This window comes from Pogoniulus pusillus, chromosome 11, assembly GCF_015220805.1.
Source record: "Pogoniulus pusillus isolate bPogPus1 chromosome 11, bPogPus1.pri, whole genome shotgun sequence".
NCBI classification, from domain to species: Eukaryota; Metazoa; Chordata; class Aves; order Piciformes; family Lybiidae; genus Pogoniulus; species Pogoniulus pusillus.
In genome coordinates this window covers 19,304,017-19,327,959 of record NC_087274.1, presented here as the reverse complement: position 1 = coordinate 19,327,959, position 23,943 = coordinate 19,304,017, and the positions used below count along the sequence as shown (strand labels likewise).

Here is a 23,943-nt window from a genome sequence, read left to right as displayed (position 1 = left end):
TGAAAGATCTCTAGTCCAATCTCTCTGCCATTGCAGGATCACCTAGAGCAGGTCACACAGAAACACATCCAGGTGGGTTTTAAATGTCCCCAGTGAAAGAGACTCCACAACCTGTCTGGACAGCTTGTTCCAGTGCTCTGTCACCCTCACAGTGAAAATACTTTTTCTTTATGCTCACATGGAACCCTGTCTGCTCCAGTTTACACCCAGTGCCCCTTGTCTGTCATGGGACATCCCGAAGCAAAGCCTGGCTCCATCCTCCCAACACTTGCTCTTCACATGTCTATAAATACGAATGAGGTCACCCCTCAGTTTCCTCCAAGCTGAAGAGTGGCAGCTCCTTCAACCCTTCCTCATAAGGGACATAATCCACTCCCTCAAGCATCTCTGTGGCTCTGCACTGGACTCCTTCAAGCAGTTCCCTGAAGGTATGAGAAAATCAAGATGAAAGATGAATGATTCTTCCAAATTCTTCTGTCACATAAGTGAGGGCCACTTACAGCTGGTTTTAATATCTGTTTGTCTTTCAGAGCCATCAGAGCTGTGACTCAAAAGTTTTTGAAATCAAGTCATCCACAGTCAACTTCATTCTGTCAGCCATTCTAACACCTACTTTTATCTAAGTTTTAATGGATTCTACTATATTTTTAACAAACACCTGCAAAGCATTTGAGGCTAACAAAAGCTAAAATGGATTTGTGGATCAAATGGCCATCATGTTCTACTTCTAGCATTCTTTTCTACTTCAGAAACTTCATATATGAACATTTTGGTCACTTCCCACATGAAATTCAGAAATATTCTCTGAATCCTTGATGACTGCCACAAGTCCACATCCACACATCTGTCACTGACTAGGTCCACATCTAAGACTTTCTGAAGGAAGCCCTTCCTTAGTGTTTCAGTGCTGTCACAGTGCACAAAACCAGCAGTCTGTTCTCATGACAGAACTGTGCTTGCTAAATTTGGACTATGGGTAGACCTTTAAAACCTGCAATTTCCAATTAAGTAGATAAATATCATATGGTGGACCCCATAATTCAGGTTGGTTTCATCCACTTTCTTGTGTAATACTTGGTTGCACTTGAGTCTTACCACAGTAGCACTTTAAGGCTCTGCAAGGATGCAGAGCCTAAGCCATTCTATAATTCCATAAGCTTCTTTGGTAAAGTGACTAGTTCATGTCTCATGAAGAAAAACAACTTGCACATCCTTTCTTAACATACACACGCTCATGTCTAAGTAAACAGCAATATAGTTTTTACTTTGGAGTAAGTTGCACATCCTGTTTGAAACTTGTTATTCAAATAGATGAGCTAGGATTGCCCCCACATAAAAGAGCACGCCTACTGCTACATGGAAGTAAACTGACCTTTTTTTTTCCAAAGAGGAACCAAAATATATCCCTTCAGCTGGTTTCACTGGGAGCTGCACTGAAGAACTTGTTTGCTACCAGTAACTTCAGGCCCACCCACCCTAAAGGGCGAGCGTGAAAACAGCTCCAGCTCCCTGCTGGCGATCAGTTGTTAAAACTGCTGCAAAGAACGAAGCTGAACTTACAAAGTTTGGGAAGCTTTATAAAAGTGAATTGTATAATTGCTGTTAATAAAGGAACACTTGAGCTTTTCGACCGGCCAGAATCTTTTGATAGAGAGCAATCCAAAGAGAAAAGCGTGAGCAAGGCCGGGGGGTGACGCCTGGGGATGCTGCTCTGCGGGAGCTCCTCGGGGCGGCCCCGACCCGGTGAGTAACGGGATGGTTCCTTCCCCTCCGCCTAAAATCACCATCCCGGGAAACTACGGCAAAGCATGAAAAGCAGCGCCAAAAGATACGCTCCTTGGTCCTTCCCCAGCAGCAGAGGAAGGTTAACACGATTTCCCTCCTCCAGCCCCTGTCTGACCCCATTTTACCTCAGGCAAGCGCTCTCCCCTACCCCGTCCACGTCGCACCGAGGCCGCCCACCCCCCACCCGGGGACGGTACTCACAGGGTGACCGTCCGGTTAGGCAGCGCCTCGGGAGGCAGGACCTGAGCGAGCTCCAGGTTGCTGCAAACTACCTTCACCTCCACCGGGCCGCCGGCCGCTGCCGCTTTGCCGGCGCTCTTGGGGCGACCGTCGTACTTACAGCCCGGGGGCAGCGCGGCACCGCCGCCATCCCCCAGTACCGTCAGGAGCAGGAACGCGGGCAGGAGCCCCACCGGGCGACGACGGCGGCAGCGCGGTGGGCAGCGAAGCGTACGGCGACCCGGGGGCAGCATGGCGGGGCTGTGTAGGGCCCCACTCCGCTCGTCCCGCAGGCGGCGGGGACAAATGGGGTTGGCCGGGCCAGGCAAGAGAGGAGCGATCAGGAGGGGAACCGCGGTTCGCCCTGGCCTAACTCCGCGGGGGCGGCGCCAGGCGTGGCTGCAGTATTGCCGCCATGCGGTGCCGCGAGGGTGGAGTGGGCTGCGGGCACGCAGGAGTCGTGGCCGCACAGCCGCCTTTGTGTCGGCGCCGGGCGGGCTACGCGCGGCAGCAGCAGCGCCGCCTTCCGCCGGTGTCGGCGCCCCGCGGCTGCGAGAGTGCCCGCAGGGCCTCGGGCCCACTGCGCAAGCGCCGCACTGGCAGTGGTCTCTCCCGCGCCTGCGCGTCGCAGGCCGAGGGGCCGCGCCAGGGAAGTACCAGCTCCTGGCGGAGGACGGTGAGCGTGTCGGTGGGGTGGAGAGCGTTCTCCTGCCGGTTAGCCTCTGCTGTGCTCCAGCGCCCTTGGCAGGGTCGCCTGCAGCGCTGGGCCTGCCCTTGGCCACGCTACTTCCCGCGGCAGTGGCACCGGTGTCCTCCTCCGGCCATATTCAGTTAGAGCTCTTGGCACAGGTTGTTGCCTGTTTCCCAATAACAGGTCTTTTGGGACCCCCTGTGTTCTGTAGAGCCAAGGGGATCCTTCGACTCTTCAAGAGTCCTGTGCCCCTCGCAGGTACGGTTTCTCTCTCCCTGATTCCATGCCTTGCCTCTTGCTCCCAGTTCCAAATCCTTGGCCTTGCAGGATGGACTGCTGCCCTTCATGCATCATGGAGAAAGGATAATCCCCTGCCAAAATGCTGAATGGCTTTCAGTACTCTTTTAACATCAAGTACTTTGTGCTTGGGTGACATTTGTCCTCAAGTAATCCTTGTAAAGTGAGGTAAGCCTCACTCCTGCTTGGCAGCCCAAGAGGCAAAGGATGATAAAAAGTTATTTCAATATCATCAATCTGAAGTGTAAAAATAATACAAAAGCCACCAGCCTACAAAGTGTCTTTTCATTGCAGACGTGGGACTCCTTTTCTGGGCCTAGTTAGGTCGTGTTCTCACATTTCTCTGCAGTCAGGACAGCCAGGCACAAATTGTCTTTGTGCCAATGACAGCTGAAATCCTCAATATGTTCTTTGTCACTAGTAGGTGTGAGAATAATAAAATAGCTGTTACCTAACAAGAACTGGCATCATGTCCTGTAAAAAAAAAAACCAAAACAACAACAACAACAAAAACCAACCAGAAAAACAAGAGAGGCTTTATAGAACTCATAGGAAGTTTTAGTCCCTAATCGGGAACTCAAAATGCCCACCCTTATGGAAGAGCGCTGGCAAATATCCTACGATGTACCTGCCACTACACAGCTGTGCCATTTTAGACATTGGCAATAACAGATGCCAAAATGAGTCTTACAAAGTCTTTAACCTAAGGTGCCCTTGAATAATGTTCAGTGCTCAAGTTTGTGACCCAGTTTTAAATGTAACGTAATGAAAAGTACAGGTAAACAAGAGGAATTGTGGATCAGGGCAAGTGGAACGAGGTTATAGTAATAACATCACAATTACCTGGGCGTATTCTAGATACTCCTCACCCACCATCATGTTTTCTCTCCTCAGCTATATGGCCTCTTACAAATGAAGATGGAATCTGTCCGGCATGTTGAAATTGTTGACCAGAATGCAAAGAGGACACAGGTCCCTGAACTTTAATATTAGGTTTGTATGCTCCTGAGTCACTCAGCAGGACCAACCTGATCTGAGTAAGACGCAAAGCCGCTATTACACTTGAATTAAATTAGGTCAGGACACAAAATGCAAAGTTGACAATGTCTTTGTCCTGTTACGCTGTTGTTGTGCCAACAACAGAGAGATCCTATTAGCATAAAACTCATCAGTGTAAAGTTAATTCTTCTGTTTAGGACTTTATGGAGGCTGGATGAGGCACTTAGTGCCATGGTTTAGTTAATTAGAAGGGTTAGGTGATAGGTTGGACTCAATGATCCTAGAGGGCTTTTCCAACTGGGTTAATTCTGTGATTATTTTAAACAAATTCAATCTGCAACGTACATTTGTATCAGACCAGTGCTTTGCATTATAGAGTCCCATCATTTCTGATCTGGCACCAGGAGATGTAAAGCTTGTTTAACTACATCAAACCACAGTCCAAGACTCTTCTTTTTTTCCTCCTCAGAAGTAGTGCTGGGTTAAACAGGTCTTTCCTTTGCTACTTCCTTCCCACAGCCTTTAGCTACATGTATAACATGATCCAAATCACTTCACAACTGCATGAAATGAAGTCTAAGGATATAAGGACAAAGTTACATTGTACATCTGCTTCAAAAGCCAGCAAGTCCTCTTCCTCCTAGCTTTCCAACAGCTCCTGTATATTTAGCTTGTATACCCTCACTCTTGCTCCACCTGTGGTAGTCATCTATTCAATAAACAGATTCAACTCAATGGTTAGGTTAACCTGGTTTTGAGTTTAGGTTTCTGTCAAGTTGAATCAGTTAAGGGAACAGTTAAAAGGGTGCAATTTTTGCTGCTTTTTGGTGTATTGAGAAAGCCCAAACTTTCTTTCCCTAAATCCCCATGTCTCCGTCATTGTTTGTAATCTTGTTGGCGCTGGTAGGGATTTACTTGAGGTGAGGTTGTAACTTGAATTTTTTTGAATGTGCTTTGATTCCAGATTGCAAACAAATATATTTTGTCGGTTTCTCTTGTTTCCCTTAGCAAAATTTGCCTTTAGTACATTCAATTTTAAAACCAGTTCTCTTTTCTTTCTAGTCTCCTAATTTCTAACTTCTTGTATCCAAGATATTCAGAAACATTTGGGAAAGAGGAGAAGACAAATAAATTCTTATCAGTATTTATGTGTAAACAAAGGTAGCTTTGGCAGCACTTCAAATCCTTGATTTGTCCTCAGGTCAGAGAGATAAAAAAGGATCTTTTAAGTAGTATTTATTCTGTCTTTCATTTTGCTTCTTTTCTTTGCTTACTCCTGTCCTTTGCTTTTATCAGTTCAGGTTACACATCCCTGCACATTTTTCCGAGCTATCATCACCTTCACTGAAATGTTCGCTCCCTAATTCTCCTCTCAAGGGAGTCTCATGCTGCCACTGCCTTCATATCTTCTCCACTTTTTTTCTCACTGCCATGGAGTCTTCTACCTACCACATTTCATCTCTTCCCTTAATGGACTGGGACATCATCAGTTATGTTTTCTTTTCCACGGCAATTGTCAAAGAAGAGGAAGCATTTGGTTGCCCTCAGCTATGTCTGCAATACTGTGGTTATTTGCTATTCCAAGTACAGGGAGGTGATGATAACTGCTGGCACATGCTTGCTTGCTGTTGGTAACCACTAAATCCAGGCAGGCACAGAGTCACCTTCCTACACCACCTACTTCTTACACAGGTGCAGGTTGTAGTACTATATCCTTGCCTCCCTCAGTTCACCGAGTTCCCCCAGCCTCTGCTGTTGCTTATGACAGCCTGGTTCGGCAAGAGAGCAGGACCCAGGCTAGCTCAGCTGAAACGCGCTTTCTCGCAGCCTTTTTTCTCCTCTTTTCTTGAGGCTCTCTCGCTCTGAGGAGCCCAGAGGGAGGCAGGGAGCGGCAAGCAGGCGCTAAGTGCTCGCAGGAAGGTGAGTCAGAGGGCGGTGCCTGGCGAGCGGCACATTTAAACGAGGAGCGGCAGAGGCGAAGCCACAGCCTGGTTCGGCAAGAGAGCAGGACCCAGGCTAGCTCAGCTGAAACGCGCTTTCTCGCAGCCTTTTTTCTCCTCTTTTCTTGAGGCTCTCTCGCTCTGAGGAGCCCAGAGGGAGGCAGGGAGCGGCAAGCAGGCGCTAAGTGCTCGCAGGAAGGTGAGTCAGAGGGCGGTGCCTGGCGAGCGGCACATTTAAACGAGGAGCGGCAGAGGCGAAGCCACAGCCTGGTTCGGCAAGAGAGCAGGACCCAGGCTAGCTCAGCTGAAACGCGCTTTCTCGCAGCCTTTTTTCTCCTCTTTTCTTGAGGCTCTCTCGCTCTGAGGAGCCCAGAGGGAGGCAGGGAGCGGCAAGCAGGCGCTAAGTGCTCGCAGGAAGGTGAGTCAGAGGGCGGTGCCTGGCGAGCGGCACATTTAAACGAGGAGCGGCAGAGGCGAAGCTAGTTGTCTCTGCTGAGCCCAGCGCGCGCCGCTGGTAAAAAAAAAAAAAAAAAAAAAAAAAAAAAAAAAAAAAAAAAAAAAAAAAAAAAAAACCCACCACAGCTAACAACTCGCAGCGGACCTTCAGGATAGCAGACATGGTTCGAACTAGGTCCAAGCTGTATAATACTTGTAAAACTGTGGGCACCCAAACAGAGCCCACCTGTAGGAGTGCAGGCGTCCAGACGTCTGGATGTGAGGAGTGCTGGAGCCTGGCACTCGACACAGGCAATGGCTGCATTAGGTGTGAGCAGATTGATTGTCTGCTTACCCTGGTGGCTGAACTCAAGGGAGAGGTGGAACGACTGAAGGCTGAAAGGGAAGGTACAAAAGAGCAACATGCTCTGCAGTCCCCCTTGCCAGAGGGAGACGAACAGAGCAACCAAGAAGAATGGATGCAGGTGCCTGCCAGAAGGGGCAAGGGAAAACCCTTCCAGCCATCTTCACATCCCCAGCTGCCCTTACATAACAGATATAGGGCACTAGAGGTTGAGGATGAGGTGATCCTGGAGCAGGCAGAAGCATCACCAGCTGGGAGGGCAACTCAGTTGCCCCCTCGCATCAGAACAAGTACCCAGAAGAAAAAGAGGAGGGTAATTGTTATTGGTGATTCCCTTCTGCAGGGAACAGAGGGCCCCATATGCCGGCCAGACCCCTTCCACAGGGAGGTCTGCTGCCTCCCTGGAGCCCAGGTCAGGGATGTTACCAGGAGGCTGCCTACTGTAGTGCAGCCCTCTGATTACTATCCCTTATTAGTTATACAGCCAGGGAATGATGAGATTAATAACAGAGGGCTAAAAGCTATCAAAAGGGACTTTAAGACACTGGGGAAAGCAGTTGAGGGAGCAGGGGCACAGGTAATCTTTTCATCTATACCCTTAGTCACAGGCTGGAATACAGAGAAGAATAAGAAAGCATATTTGATGAACAAGTGGCTCAGAGGTTGGTGCATCCAACATAACTTTGGATTCTTTGATATTGGGGAACTTCATCTTGCCACAGGTCTGCAATCAGCAGATGGGACACAACTATCACAGAAGGGGAGAAGGACCCTGGCACATGAGCTGGCTGGGCTTGTTGAGAGGGCTTTAAACTAGAATGGAAGGGGGAGGGGGTTAAACATGACAGCACCAGAGATAAATCAAAGGGAATTGAGGAAGGTAGGCTAGAGCTAGGAGTAAAAGCAGCAGCCCAGCTGAAGTGCATGTACACTAATGCACGCAGTATGGGTAACAAACAAGAGGAGCTGGAAGCTCTGGTGCTGGAGGGAAACTATGATATTGTCGCCATCACTGAAACGTGGTGGGATGGCTCACATGATTGGTGTGCTGTAATCAATGGCTACAGACTCTTCAGGAGAGACAGGCAAGGGAGAAAGGGCGGGGGAGTGGCTCTGTATATTAGGGATGCTCTGGATGTCATGGAGGTAGAAATCAGGGATGATCAAGTTGAGTCATTATGGGTGAGACTTAAGGCGAAGGCCAACAAGGCTGATATCCTGGTTGGAGTCTGTTACAGACCACCCAACCAGGAAGAAGAGGTTGATTTATTACTCTTTAAGCAACTGGAGGCTGCCTCAAGATCACCTGCCCTTGTTCTGGTGGGCGACTTTAACCTACCAGACATCTGCTGGGACTTAAACACTGCAGAGAAGAAGCAGTCTAGAAGGTTTCTGCAATGTGTGGAAGACAACTTCCTATCCCAGCTGTTACGTGAGCCTACCAGGGGGGCAGCCCTGCTTGACCTGCTGCTCACAAATAGAGAGGGGCTGGTAGGGGATGTGGTGGTTGGAGGCTGCCTGGGGTCCAGTGACCATGAAATTATAGAGTTTTCAATACGTGGAGAAACCAGGAGGGGCATCAACAGAACCTCCACACTGGACTTCCGAAGGGCAGACTTCAGCCTATTTAAGGAACTAATTCAGAAAGTTCCTTGGGAAATAGCCCTTAGAAACAAAGGGGTCCAGGAAGGTTGGACCTGCTTCAAGAAAGAACTCCTGAAGGCACAGGAGCAGGCAGTGCCACTGAGCCGGAAGATGAGCCGACGAGGGAGGCAGCCAGGCTGGATGGGCAGGGAGCTGCTGAAGGAATTAAAGATTAAAAAGAGAGTGTATCACCTTTGGAAAAGAGGGGAGGTGTCCCAGGAGAAGTTCAAGGAGGTTGCTAGGTCTTGTAGAGGAAAAATTAGAGAGGCAAAAGCCCACTTGGAGCTCAGGCTGGCCACAGCTGCCAAGGAAAATAAAAAGTGTTTCTTTAAATATATGAATAGCAAGAGAAGGGCCAAGGACAACCTCCAGTCCTTGTTAGATAGAGAGGGGAATAGAGTGACAAAGGATGAGGAAAAGGCAGAGGTGCTTAACACCTTCTTTGCCTCAATCTTCACTAGTGGGACAGGTTGTCTCCAGGACAGCTGGACTCCTGAAGTGGTGGATGGAGTCAGGGACCAGTACAGTCCCCCTCTAATCCATGAGGAAGCAGTAAGGGATCTGCTAAGTCACTTGGATCCTCACAAGTCCATGGGACCGGATGGGATCCACCCTAGGGTGCTGAGAGAGCTGGCAGCTGAGCTGGCCAAGCCACTCTCCATCATTTATCAGCAGTCCTGGCTCACTGGAGAGGTCCCTGAAGACTGGAAGCTGGCCAATGTGATACCCATTCACAAGAAGGGTCGTAAGGAGGAGCCAGAAAACTACAGACCTGTGAGCCTGACCTCAGTGCCAGGCAAGGTCATGGAACAGGTCATCTTGGGTGCCATCACAAAGCACCTACAGGATAGCCAAGGGATCAGGCCCAGCCAGCATGGGTTTAGGAAGGGCAGGTCCTGCCTCACCAACCTGATCTCCTTTTATGATCAGGTTACCCGCCTGGTGAATGTGGGGAAGGCTGTGGATGTAGTCTACTTGGACTTCAGCAAAGCCTTTGACACTGTCTGCCACAAGAAGCTCCTAGCCAAGCTGGCAGCTCATGGTTTGGACAGATTCACTCTGTGCTGGATCAAGAACTGGCTGGATGGCAGAGCTCAGAGAGTGGTGGTGAATGGTGCCACGTCCAGTTGGCAGCCAGTCACAAGTGGTGTTCCCCAAGGATCAGTGCTGGGCCCAGTCCTGTTCAATATCTTTATTGATGATCTGGACGAGGGCATTGAGTCCAGCATCAGTAAGTTTGCAGATGACACCAAGCTAGGAGCAGGTGTTGATCTGTTGGAAGGTAGGAGAGCCCTGCAGAGGGACCTGGACAGGCTGGATGGGTGGGCAGAGGCCAATGAGATGAGATTTAACAAGGCCAAGTGCAGGGTTCTGCACTTTGGCCACAATAACCCCAAGCAGCGCTATAGGCTGGGGACTGAGTGGCTGGAGAGCAGCCAGGAGGAAAGGGACCTGGGGGTACTGATAGATAGTAAGCTGAAGATGAGCCAGCAGTGTGCCCAGGTGGCCAAGAGAGCCAATGGCATCCTGGCCTGCATCAGGAATAGTGTGGCCAGCAGGACAAGGGAGGTTATTCTTCCCCTGTACTCAGCACTGGTCAGGCCACACCTTGAGTACTGTGTCCAGTTCTGGGCCCCTCAATTCAAGAAAGATGTTGAGGTACTGGAACATGTCCAGAGAAGGGCAACGAAGCTGGTGAGGGGCCTGGAACACAAATCCTATGAGGAGAGGTTGAGAGAACTGGGCCTGTTTAGCCTGGAGAAGAGGAGGCTCAGAGGTGATCTTATTACTGTCTACAACTACCTGAAGGGACATTGTAGCCAGGTGGGGGTTGGCCTCTTCTCCCAGGTAACCAGCAATAGAACAAGGGGACACAGTCTCAAGTTGTGCCAGGGTAGGTATAGGCTGGATGTTAGGAAGAAGTTTTTCACAGAGAGAGTGATTTCCCATTGGAATGGGCTGCCCAGGGAGGTGGTGGAGGCACCGTCCCTGGGGGTCTTCAAGAAAAGACTGGATGAGGCACTCAGTGCCATGGTCTAGTTGACTGGCTAGGGCTGGGTGATAGGTTGGACTGGATGATCTTTGAGGTCTCTTCCAACCTGGTTGATTCTATGACAAACACTGGTATTCTCGGATGCTCAGCTGATGTTCGTCCCACTGGACATCCTCCATTTGTCCTCTGAGATGTTTTCTGTGGCCCCCTTTCCCCATTCAAGAGTCAGAGATCTTCAGTGTCAGTAGTATAACTGGAGAAAATAGTTCTCAGTCATAGTTGGGAGTCTGAGGAGAAACACAATTTCCCTTTACCTGGTTGTTCCTTCGAGTAGTCATGTTTCAAGGATGCTTTGGCAAAATACCAAACATTCATTGGCTTTGTATACTTCTTTTGGAAAACCTTTTGGAAATGCTTAAAAGGAGAATGCTCTTGGGTTTGGTTATCGATAAATCCCAAACTAAGCCAGAATTAGACACTGAAATTTTGGTTATTAAAACTTAAATATCACTAGATGCAGTTGTGCAGAAAGAACAGGCAGGCTCTGAAGATACTCGTGCTTAATTTTCACTGTTTTGTTTGCCCTGACTGAAGGAAAAAAACTCTTAACAACATACCATGTGGATTCAACAGACTTATACTGACATCTCACTCATTTTCTGTAGATGAAACATGGACTTTGAGATACAGTCCCACCAGCAGATTTTGGGATAGCAATGTGCACAACTCAAGAAAACCTAGAATATATTGTGCAAGGTTTCTTTTTGACATGCAGTTCCATCACTACTTTTTCAGTGTTTGGCCTCCAAGAAATTGTTTCATTTAATTTTGAAACCTGGTGGATTTTTCTGTGTCATATATGACTTTTCAGTAAAATAAAGCTATAGAAATGTGTATTTACATGGAAGAGATTAATATAGTTTTTATACAAGCTTGCAAGAAATTTTTGCTAAAATGTGTAACAGTGATTTCATCCTCTTTTAAAATGTCATCATTTAGGCACATTTCTCAGCATTAATAAGCTGATAGGCTTGCAAGCAAGAATTTACTAATAGAAACCGAATCCTAGTTATATTTTGTTAAATACTTTAATAGATGATATAATGTAAATAGGATCCAAACACACAGAGTTGTGGGGAAAAAAACAGTGGGGCAACCAAAAGCTGAACTGTTTCACTACTACGACATCAAAGCTTACAGCCGAAAAGAGAGCAATGGTATTCTGAGGTGGTGGTGATGATGTCTGGCTAGATAGATGGGGATTTGCACTGTTGTGTGAACAATGCATATGAAAGAAAAGCTGTCTGATGCTTAAGCAGTTCAAATGGTTCAGAAGTTAAACTTCCTTAACATGAATACTTTGAAGAATTTCCTTCACTTCCAAATCTTATCACCTTAGATTTTACAGAACATTAACTCTAGAAAAGTCCCAATTTTATTGTCTGCGAAATGGCTCCTGCAGCAAGAGATTCTCTTTCCCTTCACAGTGCCACAAACTTAGGCAGAAAATTCAGAAGGGAAAAGGCTAATGTGGTAGTTAAAGAAATAAAAAAGGCAACACTGGCCAGTGGCAACCAGCACCTGAATGCCACATTGGCATGGGACTATGTAGGCCAGACAGTGTCCTACTGGACTGAGCTGACCCTGGGCTATCATAAAAAAATCAAAAGGGGAGCATGATACAAAGCATATCAGGGTTCAGGGATGTACCCACAGAGTAGGAGTTCCAGACAAACTGATTACAGTGACATGTCACCCTTAAGACAGAGGGTGCGGTTCTTGCTGTCAAGTAACCGAGATGCATTTATGTGTATGGCATTAGGACACATGGCAAAGCCAGCACCATGCAGAGATGCAAAAAGAAATATTTATTAAAAAAAAGCAGTGCGTGGATAGGAGAAGCAAAGTGCCTTACCATGCTACTCCTCCTGAACTCAAATCCATACCTTTCAGCAGGTGGAGCCACAGCAGTAGGTTAGAGCATGTCTGGCTGGCTGCAGAGCTAGGGCTCCTGTTACTGGAGGAGTGATCTTTGTGGCAGCCTCAATTACTAAATAAAAGCACGGTGCAACTAATCTGCAGTAAGACTCATACTGGTCTTTTTTCCCCAGTGCATTTTATCCACAGGATTACTTTTAGTCCCGGTAAACAGCCACAAGCCTTAAAAAAAATGAAGCAATAGGAAGCATAATAATAAATAGCAATTAATACATCATTATAGGTTCACTTCTCAAGGCAGAAGGAAATGGGAAAAACAATGAATTCTGGTGTCAACATCAGCAAAAATTCTGGATCCTGCTTTTTCGGGTACTTAATCATCCTGCCATCCAGGAACTTTCATGGTACTTTCAGCAGTAAAACTATCCAGGGAAAACTTTTTTGTTCAGGCGGGCCCCACAGACTGCTGCCTTTTTGTTGTTGTTTTCAGAACAGCATGATTTTATCTGGCTAATCGCAGCACGGTAAACATATCCACATTGTGTTTTGTACTTCCCAGACATTTTTTAATTTGAGATTTAAGTATTTAATTTAGACTTCATTAAACAGTTACTGTATATTAAACAATTAACAACTACATACTAAAACGTATTTGCAGAGTATTATGACTAGGCAAGAGGTCCATATCAATTTCACAGTTATGAATCTATTACGTAACTTTTGATCCTTGGTGAATGTTTAATAATTAGTATTCAAATAACATACATTAACTGTCCTATTAAATCTAAATTAATTGTGGCTCAGGGAGCATTAATTTAAAAGGTTACCTATTCTCCCAGCAGATCTGATCTTTGTTTCATATTTTTCCATTAAAATTAGTGTGAAAGACAGAGTAAATTTGTTTCATTTAGAAAATAGTTGCTAGGTGCTCTGAATACTTGTGAAGCACATTCTGCCAAGCTTCTCTGCTAATAGCAATATTAAAGATTCACTCCTGTTTTCTTCCATTGTAATTAGCATTACCTAGAGATAATAAAATATCACATATTTGTTTAGGGAAGCTGCTCCCTATTGACTGAAGGAATTGACATTCAGCAGTTCGTTAGAATCAGTGAGTCAAAATCTGTCTGTGGGGTTTGCATATTTTGAGGCTACAAAATGACCAATTCTTAGGAAGGGATGTAGGGCTGAAAATTTTTGAAATACTTTTCTTCACTAAATGAATTAGGGTCAGCACAGAATTAATCTAAATGTGACTGTCTCTCTTACAGTCTCCTGCATAACAAATGTGAGAAGCCGCAATAATGCTGGATTCATGTTATTTGATAAAAACTGCACACCCATGAGCAGTAGCTTGGCATCAGAGTGTTTAGAGAACTAAGAAATGTCATTAGAAAAAAGAACAAGACTCCTTAAAATTAATGCTGGGAGAAACTGTTGAATCATACAATCTGACACAGACTGCAGTAAGCCATCAAAAGCCCATACTGACCTCAGTAAATGATATCTAATTCAAGCTCTCTAGAAAGGCAATTCTGAGAACATCCAGAGCTAAACAGTTCTTTGCTTCTTGTAGTAATTGGTTCCCCAATCACTGTGCACTTTCAGTTTTAAAAATAAACACACCAATTTGAACTTTACTGCCTTCGGTTATGCTATTTTTAAAAGCTACTATAAAGAAATTAATCGGCACCCTATATCTAATTCTCAGGGTTGCATCCACACACCGTATCACCCTCTCAGTCCTTTTAAAGCCAAGCAGTATGTGTCATCCTGGCCCTTTTGAAAGTTTCTTCTTCACTCTCTGTAGTATCTTTACATCCCTAAAAATGCAGTTGCCAAAACAGTCTGTTTTGTACCTTGAGTTCTTTGTGCTGTCTAGATACTGTGCCTAGATATATTTGTGTATGTGACAATATGAAGATGCATAAATTATGAAATACAAACAGTGCAGCAGGCTTCTGCATCTACTACATGCTAGTTTTTTATGAAAGACCTCATGTTTCTGAAATCAAACTTTTAATGTTCTACTGATAGACCTATTACATTAATGCTATAATAACATCTAATGTCCAAACCACAAACATAGCAGAACAGTGCTCTGGCTCTTTTCCCCCCAAACCATTCCCATTGGAACCTGCAATTTTCAAATTAGGAACATAGTATGGTTTAGATTGGAAGGGACCTCTTTACCTCATCTGGTTCAGCTCCAGGTCTGAGCAGAGAGAGTGATTTGCCATTGGAATGGGCTGCTCAGGGAGGTGGTGGAGTTGCGGTCCCTGGAAGTGTTCAAGAAAAGACTCAACAAGGCACTTAGTGCCATGATCTAGTTGATTGGATAGGGCTGGGTGATGTTGGAGGTCTTTTCCAACCTGTTTGAGTCTATGATTCTCTATCAGATCAGGTTGCTCTGGGGCTTACCTCATTCTTTATAAGTTCTTATCCAAGTTCTATGCAAGTTTCCATGCTATCATCTTAAAGAATTGGTATTATTACCCCATGCATGCTACTATTGTCAAGCAGCATTATTTATTTCCAGAACCGAAATGAAAATATTCAATAGTACCAGAACTGAGCCTCTCACAAGACAGAATAGAAACATCTCAGGGTAAGGAATATTTAAATCTATTTTTTATTGAAAGCTTAACCTTAAGAATATGTATCCTGATGTTAACGTATGGCACTGATTTCTTTTATTCAGAATGCCCTTTGGTGTGATGTTATAGCACTCAGAGAAATCATTGTTGATGAAGTCACCTCAGTCATTCAAACTTTGTGTCAAGAGGAAATGACCTTTAATAAGAGGTGTACTTAAAAAACCTGTCAGCTATTAATTTCTAATTTCTCCCTGTTGATCAGCCCAGTCCTGTGTTGCCTTCAGTATACTTCTCTAGATTAAAAGTTCACACAGGTCATTATGCTTTGAATATTGGCACAATAGTAATGCTGCTTCTGTTCTCTGTAATTCATTCAGCTTTACAAGACATATTAAAGTGAACATTTCTGAGTAAGAGAGCTGCTTAGCTGGCACTCCTAGGAGTCAGCCGCAAGCTAATTGTGCACTGTAAAAAAACCCAAAAGAGTGGTATCCTTTATAGGTCTTGTATAACATACTCCATACCTACAGCAGAGAGACAAAACATGTTATTTTTGCAACACACAAAGATTCCAAATGTGAATTATGTGGTTTTCAACTATGTTTTCTTCACTCCTGTGCAGACCTATAAATTTGGTTTGTAGCTTCTGGTTTTGTGACATTTTGCAGCTGGGTAGCTCCTATTTTATAAAGTCTTGCAGCTGGGCAGTGTTACCTTCAGTTTGCATTGCCATGTTGTAGTTTTTCTCCCAGTCTATAGAGCTACACACCAGATGTGCCAACTGCCTACCTCTTGCTGGCAGGCAAAATTACAGAAGAAGATGGAGTCTGGAGCGATATGCCACATCAGGTGGGCAGTCAAAGGACTGCTATTTAAAAGCACATTCCTGAGATGCAGGTTTGCATTGAGCTTCTCTGGTTAGCTTCATGTTTGATGCATAGCATTGTATTATCATTTGAATCTGTATTTGCCTCGGAGATAAAACAGTGCTGGTGAGGACTCTTCTACAGCTCATTCTAGGGTCCTGAACATTGAATTCTCTCTCTCAATACTCTCCTGAGTATTGAGGGAACTAATGGCAGTCACTACCATGAAAGAGAGCAAAGTTTATAATCTAGCCCAGCATGAGAAATGGGAACAGTAGAAAGAACTAAATGGTGTTAGCTAAAAAATAATCTAGATAGAATTATCACCTTTTGCACTGTTAGCTGTTTGTGATTGACCATCTAGTTTAAGGCCAAGATCCAAAAAAGTTATGAGATTTAAGTAATAAAAGTTTTTGTGAGTTATTTCTCAGCTACTTAACCAGATATTTTTATGTTTCTGTGCACTTTTCAAGTGGTGCTCATTTTCCTTGTCTTAACAGGACTCAACATTTGTTTCTCATATAAAGCTGGAGATTACATAATTTCTGGCTCTTGCAATCTATTTCTTACCATACTACCAAACACTGGTGTTGTAGTCCTAGCTCTGCTTTGGCTGGAGCAGTGATCTTTAAACTCAGCTGATTCATGATTCAAAACTACTAAAGAAACAATAGTGCCAACATTTTACTTTACTGAAGAAACACATTTACAGAAAACAAGAAGTATAGGCAACAAGACGGTGTATGGTCTTGTGAGCCAGAGATGGTGCCATGGTCTAGCCTTGGGCTCTGTGGTAAAGGGTTGGACTTGATGATCTGTGAGGTCTCTTCCAACCCTGATAATACTGTGAAAGCCATTTCTCCACTGCAGTTTAAGTGTAGCTTTGCACGCTAAAGTAAGTTGTTAATTGAACTAGATTTCATTAATTAATTAAAGTGATACGTTTTACTGCTTAGCTTAATATCCATCTCCATTTCTGGAAACCAAAGGGATGCTGAAATTATATTGCAGTTTAAAAGAAGAGAAAAAGTGAAGGCTGAGAAAGATGAATTGTAGGCCACTAAATTTGACTTCAACACCTGACAACTAGGACAATTAGTAGAGCAATAGCAATCAGTATGTAAACAGCTTGAAGCAAATGCAGTCATAAATTGATGATGCATTTGTAAAAAGCACAAATCGAGTGAAACCAAACTAATTGATTTCTTTGATGCAAGAATGAATGTACAAAACAGGAATAGTAGACATAGAATTTCTTAATATTAGTAAGACACTGATACTGGTTGTGCATGGCAGTGTCGGAAAGAAGCTAAATAAATTTGGATTAAATGGAGCCAGAATAAAATGAACACACAGGTAAGTAAATCATCACTGATAAACAATTAGCTTTTGAGCTGGTAGCTGGGAGGAGATAAAATGATCAAGCATCTAATGTAGCTCAATTTAGATGTGAAGGGGGTTTGTTTGCATTTTTTTTAAGACAAAAAAAAAAAAAAAAAACAACCCTATAAACCAGCATCTAGAGTAAGAACTACCTAAATAAAGAAACTGAGCAGACCAGCAAAAATGACAGCCGTTCTGGTTCTCTGCCAGCACCAGAATAGCTTACATCAGCAGCATTTTCCTGCTACACAGCTGAGTTTCTTTATTTAGATGTATTAAATACTCCAAAGCATATCTAAATAGGGCTTTGATTACTGCAGGATTATGTCAAATTTATTTATTGACATTGCTTCTGTTGACTGATATTTCTGCCCATTCATCTAAAAACCACACAATTCATGAAATGTTTGTGCTTTTTTTTTTTTTGTTGTTGTGACTGAGAAAAGATGTCTGGTGGCATCACATGTCTCTGGGAACTTTTGCTATGCTGTCTTCAAAAAAGCTAACAAAGATTAGTATGATTATCTATTTGTTTTTACTGTAGCAAATAGGTGTGCTAGTGACAGTTGGGGCGCCCTATGGATTTTAAGAATATGGACTAAAAACTTGTTTTTGTCCCAAAATCTGATGTGAAAGGGCACAAGTTGTAGAGATATGGAAGCCCATGATATATGGACAACCTGATCTAGTGTGAGGTGTCCCTGCTTATGGCAGTGGGACTGGAACTGGATGATCCCTGAGATCCCTTCCAACCCTGACAATTCTGTGATCCGTAAGAGGTTTGTTGTAAGAGTTATAGACAGCAATTGCAGCAAGGACATTAACTGCGTCATCATTGTCAGGATATTTTATAGCTATTAGGGGAAAGGAACATATTTTGGGAAGTCTTAAAAGATTGTCATGTTACTTTTGTAGATTGTTACAAGTTCTCCTCCTTAAATAAAAAGGGCAGCACACACCTGAGCAGAGTGAGCTAATGAAAACTGATAAAAAAAAACACAACAAAAGTATTTTAGATATTTGAATCAAAATAGATCACTGAAAGAAAACAGCAGTTGCAGAAAAAGAATGGACTGAAGAGCACAGAATAAATGCAGTTAACAAAGTGTTTTACACAAGAAAAAGCTAATACCATTAATTGTTAAACAGTTGATTATCTGCCTGTACAGACTGCAGTAGTGTGTTTTTTTTCAAGTATAATGAATAGAACCAGTAATATACAGGCAACAAATAAAATCATAGTCAGTAAAACTTCTAGCACAGTCATTTCTGCACCCTTAATATAGTCCAGATTGCATTAAAGTTGAAATATATGTGAAATTGCTTCTGACTTCCCAAGGAATGGCTTTGCACTCCTAAGCAGCATGCCTTCTAATTTCAGCCAAGTAGCACATGACTTGAATAGTTAATTTTAAAAAGGGCAAGGATAAAATATCATTAGATAGATTTAGGTTACAAAGTTGGGAACTTAGATTTAAAATAATAGAAAAATACTACATTGAGGTTTTTTCAAAGGAAGTATCACATGTCAGGATACAAATACAGGAACTGAGTTCTCCATAATGAATGCTACTTTAAATGTGCCTCCTAGTACTAAATAAATTAAAGAGTTCAAAATGTAAGACAAAAATAAGTTATTTTTCCCCCTTTCTAACTCACTTTATAGGTAGGCATGCTCACAGAAAAGAATGACAACAACATTTAATAGCCTACAAATACATATTGCAAATACTGCTTGATGAGAACAAAATAAATGATACAGGCAAATTGGAAAGGGAAACTTTGCTTGCAATGAGTGGATTAGACAATACACAAGAGTGACTGTGGAGCTGCTCCTCTTGGAGTCTCACATGGCTAGAATTGATGATGTAGTGTCAAAACAGAAGAAATTATATATTAAATTAGTCTCACCAGACAATAAGGGCATTGCAAAATTTCAACTTCCAATTCAGCAGCTACTACTACATTTTTTTGAATACCCTGCCACCAAAGATGTCTATAATCACCAAGACCCCTTTCTGTGGAAGTAATGTGCCAGGTACTTTGTACAACAGTTGCTGGAAATAGGATACTCCATTTATCATCCACATTTTTACATTCCAGCTAATTATTAGCCTGGTTTGGGTGCTGACATTTCAAACCAACACAGGGAAAGGTACACAAGGTTGCCTGGGCTCTCCAGTGTACCATTCCTCCTTGTAAGTTATAGAGGCTTTAAATACTTCATTTTCTACTCTAAAATTTAAAGGCTTTTGTTATAGTATACCTAAACAGATTTATTAGTAAGTAACAATCCTTCAATTAAAAAAAACCAAACCATGATGTCTGATTTACAGAGCTCTGGTCAGAGCTTGTAACTCAAATGCACTCCTAGGAGCATCTCCTAGAAAGCACAGAAGGATACTTTTTCCCTTTTTGATTGAGAAGCTGTAGTAGAAACATGTATACACACAGATGAATAGTTCTCAAAGAATTTCAAAGAATTTTTTCAAATCTACCCTGTAGAAATGCATTTATCCACAAAAAAACACAAGTAAGATAATAAATCAATGTTAAAATAGTTATATTCTTCCCAAATGTCTCCAGCAAAATAGTGCAATGGGAGGTGTCTGATGCCCTGAAGGTGAAGGAATCTGTTTTACAGCTGTATATGAAATTTCAGGGTCAAAAACTTGCTCATAATTACTGCTCTCCAAGTGCCAGTCTGTCCAAAATGAGCACTAGAAAAGCCAAAACTTGGGGTATTTTTAAGTGAAATATTCTTCTACAAATCTCTACTAAATGGCTTTTTCCCCGAATAGCTTCTTCTGAGGTGTAGCAAAGAGTACCATGTGGTGGCCTACTACACAATGATCTAAACCAAGAGTCAAAAAGGTATCTGAGTAAGTCTAGGTATGAGGAACAGGAAGATTTTAAACAGGCAGAATTGTATTGCTGTATTACATTTAGCCAAGGGAAATAATACAATATGTGTTATGTCAATTTCATTTAGTATAGTCAATCTAATTGCCATTTGCAATCTGGAAGCATTTCTAATGTAGTCATGATTCAGTCCTCATGTGGGACATATATCCAAGACATGTAAGACTATCAAGGCATCTATACTGCACTCAGTAAAAACCCTAGAAAACTAGCTCTTGCAGATGCTAGCTGTAGTAGGGGCAACCTGTAACCCAGCTGTGGCTAACCACATGGCCATGGCAGTACCAAAAATCAGTACATCCAAATACTTGTGTGAATCTTTAGGAGATTGCTAAGCACAATGACAGTGCTAACAGCACTTAAACTAGTTAGCTGAATCTCTAACCTCTGCAAGTGCACAGAGCTAATCACAACCTTCATTAAAGCATAAATTTAGTGCTGGAAGGAAGAGTATCACTCCTGACTTGCAGTTGAGATTCTCTGTTTCCTTGAAGAGGCTATTAGTTCGGTTACTGACTTTGCCTAATTCTACATAGAGTGAGCAGGTTTAATTACATGCAATTGTCAGCTTTTGTCCACAGGGCCTAAGCCTTTTCCAACCATTAATTTAGGCTGAGAGAAAGTTAATTTGCTCACTGAATGCTCATGTGCATCCTTCTGAAGCATCTTGTGCTGATCACTGCCACTCAGAACACTCAAATAGGTGGATTCACTGAATCCAATCCAGTATATCACCACTTGTGATCCTAACTGACAAACAAGTTCCATTGAAAAAGTGCTAGTAGTGAAAATCCTAAGAGAAATGGTGACCTCAGGCCATGATAGCAGGCAGAGGGAGGCAAAGCTGCGTGAATTACAGCTAATGTATTCATGATGTAGGAAAAAATAGTGTTGAAGGTGCCTAAAAAAATTATGACCATGGCTCTTAATTTTTGCAGTATAAAGAGAAGCTCCTCCCACAAAATTTTCATAATCTTGTGAAAGCCAAGTCCAAATGTCCACCCCCTTACTTTCTCCACATCTTACCCCACCAGTCTGAGATGAAGTTGGATTTTATCTGACTCTTACCAGTCAGGAAACAATGTTCATTTAATTTTGTTTTAGCTAAGAGCATAACCATATCTAATCCACTTCATGTTGAATGATCTAATCCCTCATGATTCCGGAACTGAGTAAAAGAGCTGTAAGTGTTAGCAAGTTTATATTTCTGTGTTAAAATGCCTGGGGTGTTTGAGCTGACACTCTACATCTGCCTTGATTAGGTAGCATTTGTCAGTGAAAGACCTTCATCCTTAGCAGTTGCAGCCAGATAGTCTGGCAAATGATTGTTTCCATATCTTCAGAGTATGCTCCAATTTTCCTAAGCTCTTTTCTGAATAGAGTATGTACCATCAGGAGAACAATTCTCTCTTCATAAACAATGCCCAGGTTGATGACTGTATTGTTTATAAAACTCACCTGTTTTATAGCTAATCAGTATATTATATAAATGTGAAAATAAGATGCTTACTTTGGAGTCTTAAAGATGCACAGCTGAAGACTTCCTTCCTCTCCTCAATGCAAATGCTATTAAAACCACTTTTTCAGCAATTAAAGAGCATTAGGTAGACTCTCAGTTAAGATAAATTCACCTTAAAAATGTATTCATCACTCTCTTCAAAAGTAAAGCCCCAAAGCAAAATGCATGTAGTTGCCAGCAGCTTTAGTTAAAGCTAAAATTAGCCATGCTGATTAAGTGGATTTTGCATAACCTCAACTATTAATCCTTCATATTGGTCTTCTTTTCTTTGAAAAATCATGAAGTACCAGTAACCTAAAGGTTTATAGAGTCACTTTTTAATACTGCCTGGTTAAGATTTAATCCATTGTGTAATACTTAACATTGGCACCATCTTTTAATAGCCCAAGATTTCTAACATGCACTTGCTGAACAAAACAGACATTTTCAATTTCAGGGAAATAATGGCAATATATGCAGGGCAGAGGAACTTTGATTTAAAGAATTTTTAAATGCACTTACAAGAGATAAAATGGAACTAACAGTAAATTAATCTCTCAGTTTTCACTCTTGCTTTAAATAGTGTTCTTTTCATGTTGAATTCTCTCCCTTTCTATTTTCTTTAAGTCAAATCCTTAGTTTCTAACAGTGAGCTTGCTTCCCATCTTACCTGGCTAAGCAAGGCATAAATTACATTTTCCAGTGAGACCAATATGGAATTTGACTCCAAGCCTCTTTGAAAGCAGTCTGTTTCATAGATACTTCCATTGAAAAGGCACGATAGTATTGAGCCTTGGATCGTTGTGTTGCTGTCAGAGAGAAATTAAATGTATGCTTTTAAAAGCTGAAATTGTTCCTGTTCTCAGATCAGGACAAGGAGGAATGAGGTAGGTTGCTTTTCATGAAGTGGTGCATTGTTTCAAACTCAGCTTTTTGTTTAGGGCCTATCCTGCTAACAGAGGGTGCTGTCCCTGAAGATTTATCTAACACATTTTGCTTCAGATTTGCTTGAGGCTAAGAGTGCAAATATTGTTAGTTACTCAAGCCGAGTCGACACCTGGAAGCTCATTAGTTTACCGTAATTCCTTTGTGTGCCCCAGCCCTGCCTCAGCATTTCACAGCATTTGCTCATCTGCCTTTTTTTACAAAAAGTAATCAACCCTCACATTTTGCAATAATTGGCATTTTCTGATATTTATTTTTTTAGCACCAATAATTCAAAGAGAGTTTTATGGCCTCAGTGTTCCTTTAGAAATAATTAACAGAAAACAAACAAACAAAAGAGCTATTACAGGTAACTGGTAATTATAGTTTGCACCTCTGTTTTGCCAGTTAAACAATTTAAAAAATCAATTATAGGGCAAATTATTAATTAATTGAGCACTGAATGTTTTTTACCTTATCAGTTAGGCTTTATTTTCTTCTGTGATCAAGCGTTAATTTGTTAATTGTTTTAAACATCACTTCATCAGCAGTAAACTCAGAGCAGCTGACAGTTGTGTTTTGTTTATATATTTGATCAATACAACCAGCTGAAAACTTTCAGATCATTGATCATGTCATGTTCTGCTGAGTAATTGGCCAGTAAAACTGGATATTTGGAAACTGATGACTTAGTGCTTTAAGGGTCAGGTCCAATAAGAAACAGAAGCTGACTAGAACAAACTTTTTTCCCTTCTTTGTCTTTGTCTTCAGTAGGTGGTCTTCTAGATGATCCGTGATCTCGTTTTCAGTCTTGATGATGTTTTTCCTCTTTATTAATGACAGTTCATTGTTCTGTAGAGCACCTTACTCTGCTGTCTGTACTGCACTGCAAAAGTAGTATTCCAGATGGAAATAGCAGTGACATTTGTAGTTCTCTTAATGTTTTCTTTCTGTCCTTTTCAATAATTTATGTCTTTGCCAAACTTTCACAGTTGAAATTTCTCAGATATGATCATTGAGGAAAGGACAATTTTATCCTAGATTGTATATTAATTTCTCTTAAACCTTTCTACATTTCTTCCAGTTTAGTGATCATAAGTCATGTAACAGTTTGCTTTTTCTTCTGTTGCAGATTTTGTTTTTACACAGCTTTAAGCAACAGTCATATTTGAAGCCTTCCAAATTTATCTCAGAAAACACTTAATATAGATATGCTCTTTTCAGTGCTTTATTGCTGGTCTATCTCTGTTTGGTAGAGCTCTGCAGATATTATCCAAGCTATATTTCTATTTCCAATAGTATGAGCCATCAATGGAAAGAAATAGAACTAAAACTAATGAAACTGCAAGATTTCCAATGTTTGGGAACTTGAATTATTTCTCCTCTTGCTGAGGTTCCTGTACTCGCTAAATCATGCGGTGGCTTACATGGCAAACTAACACCTGAAG

General features: G+C 42.4%; 1 protein-coding gene and 1 long non-coding RNA gene across 3 annotated transcripts in view; one reads left to right on the top strand and one right to left on the bottom strand.

Annotated features, from left to right (window-relative positions):
- The window catches only part of ADGRA3 (adhesion G protein-coupled receptor A3), a 47,993-nt gene extending 45,504 nt beyond the window's left edge, over positions 1-2,489 (bottom strand). The window contains exon 1 of the mRNA XM_064151336.1: positions 1,987-2,489. Within this exon, the coding sequence (XP_064007406.1) occupies positions 1,987-2,258 (272 nt within the window). The 5' untranslated portion in view covers positions 2,259-2,489. The remainder of the gene's footprint in view (positions 1-1,986) is intronic.
- Positions 2,490-2,603: 114 nt separating this feature from the next.
- LOC135179485 (uncharacterized) overlaps positions 2,604-23,943 on the top strand; it is a 37,812-nt gene continuing 16,472 nt past the window's right edge. For both annotated transcript variants that reach the window (XR_010304013.1, XR_010304012.1), the window contains exons 1-2: positions 2,604-2,953; positions 3,887-3,985. This is a non-coding gene — a long non-coding RNA (uncharacterized LOC135179485). The remainder of the gene's footprint in view (positions 2,954-3,886; positions 3,986-23,943) is intronic.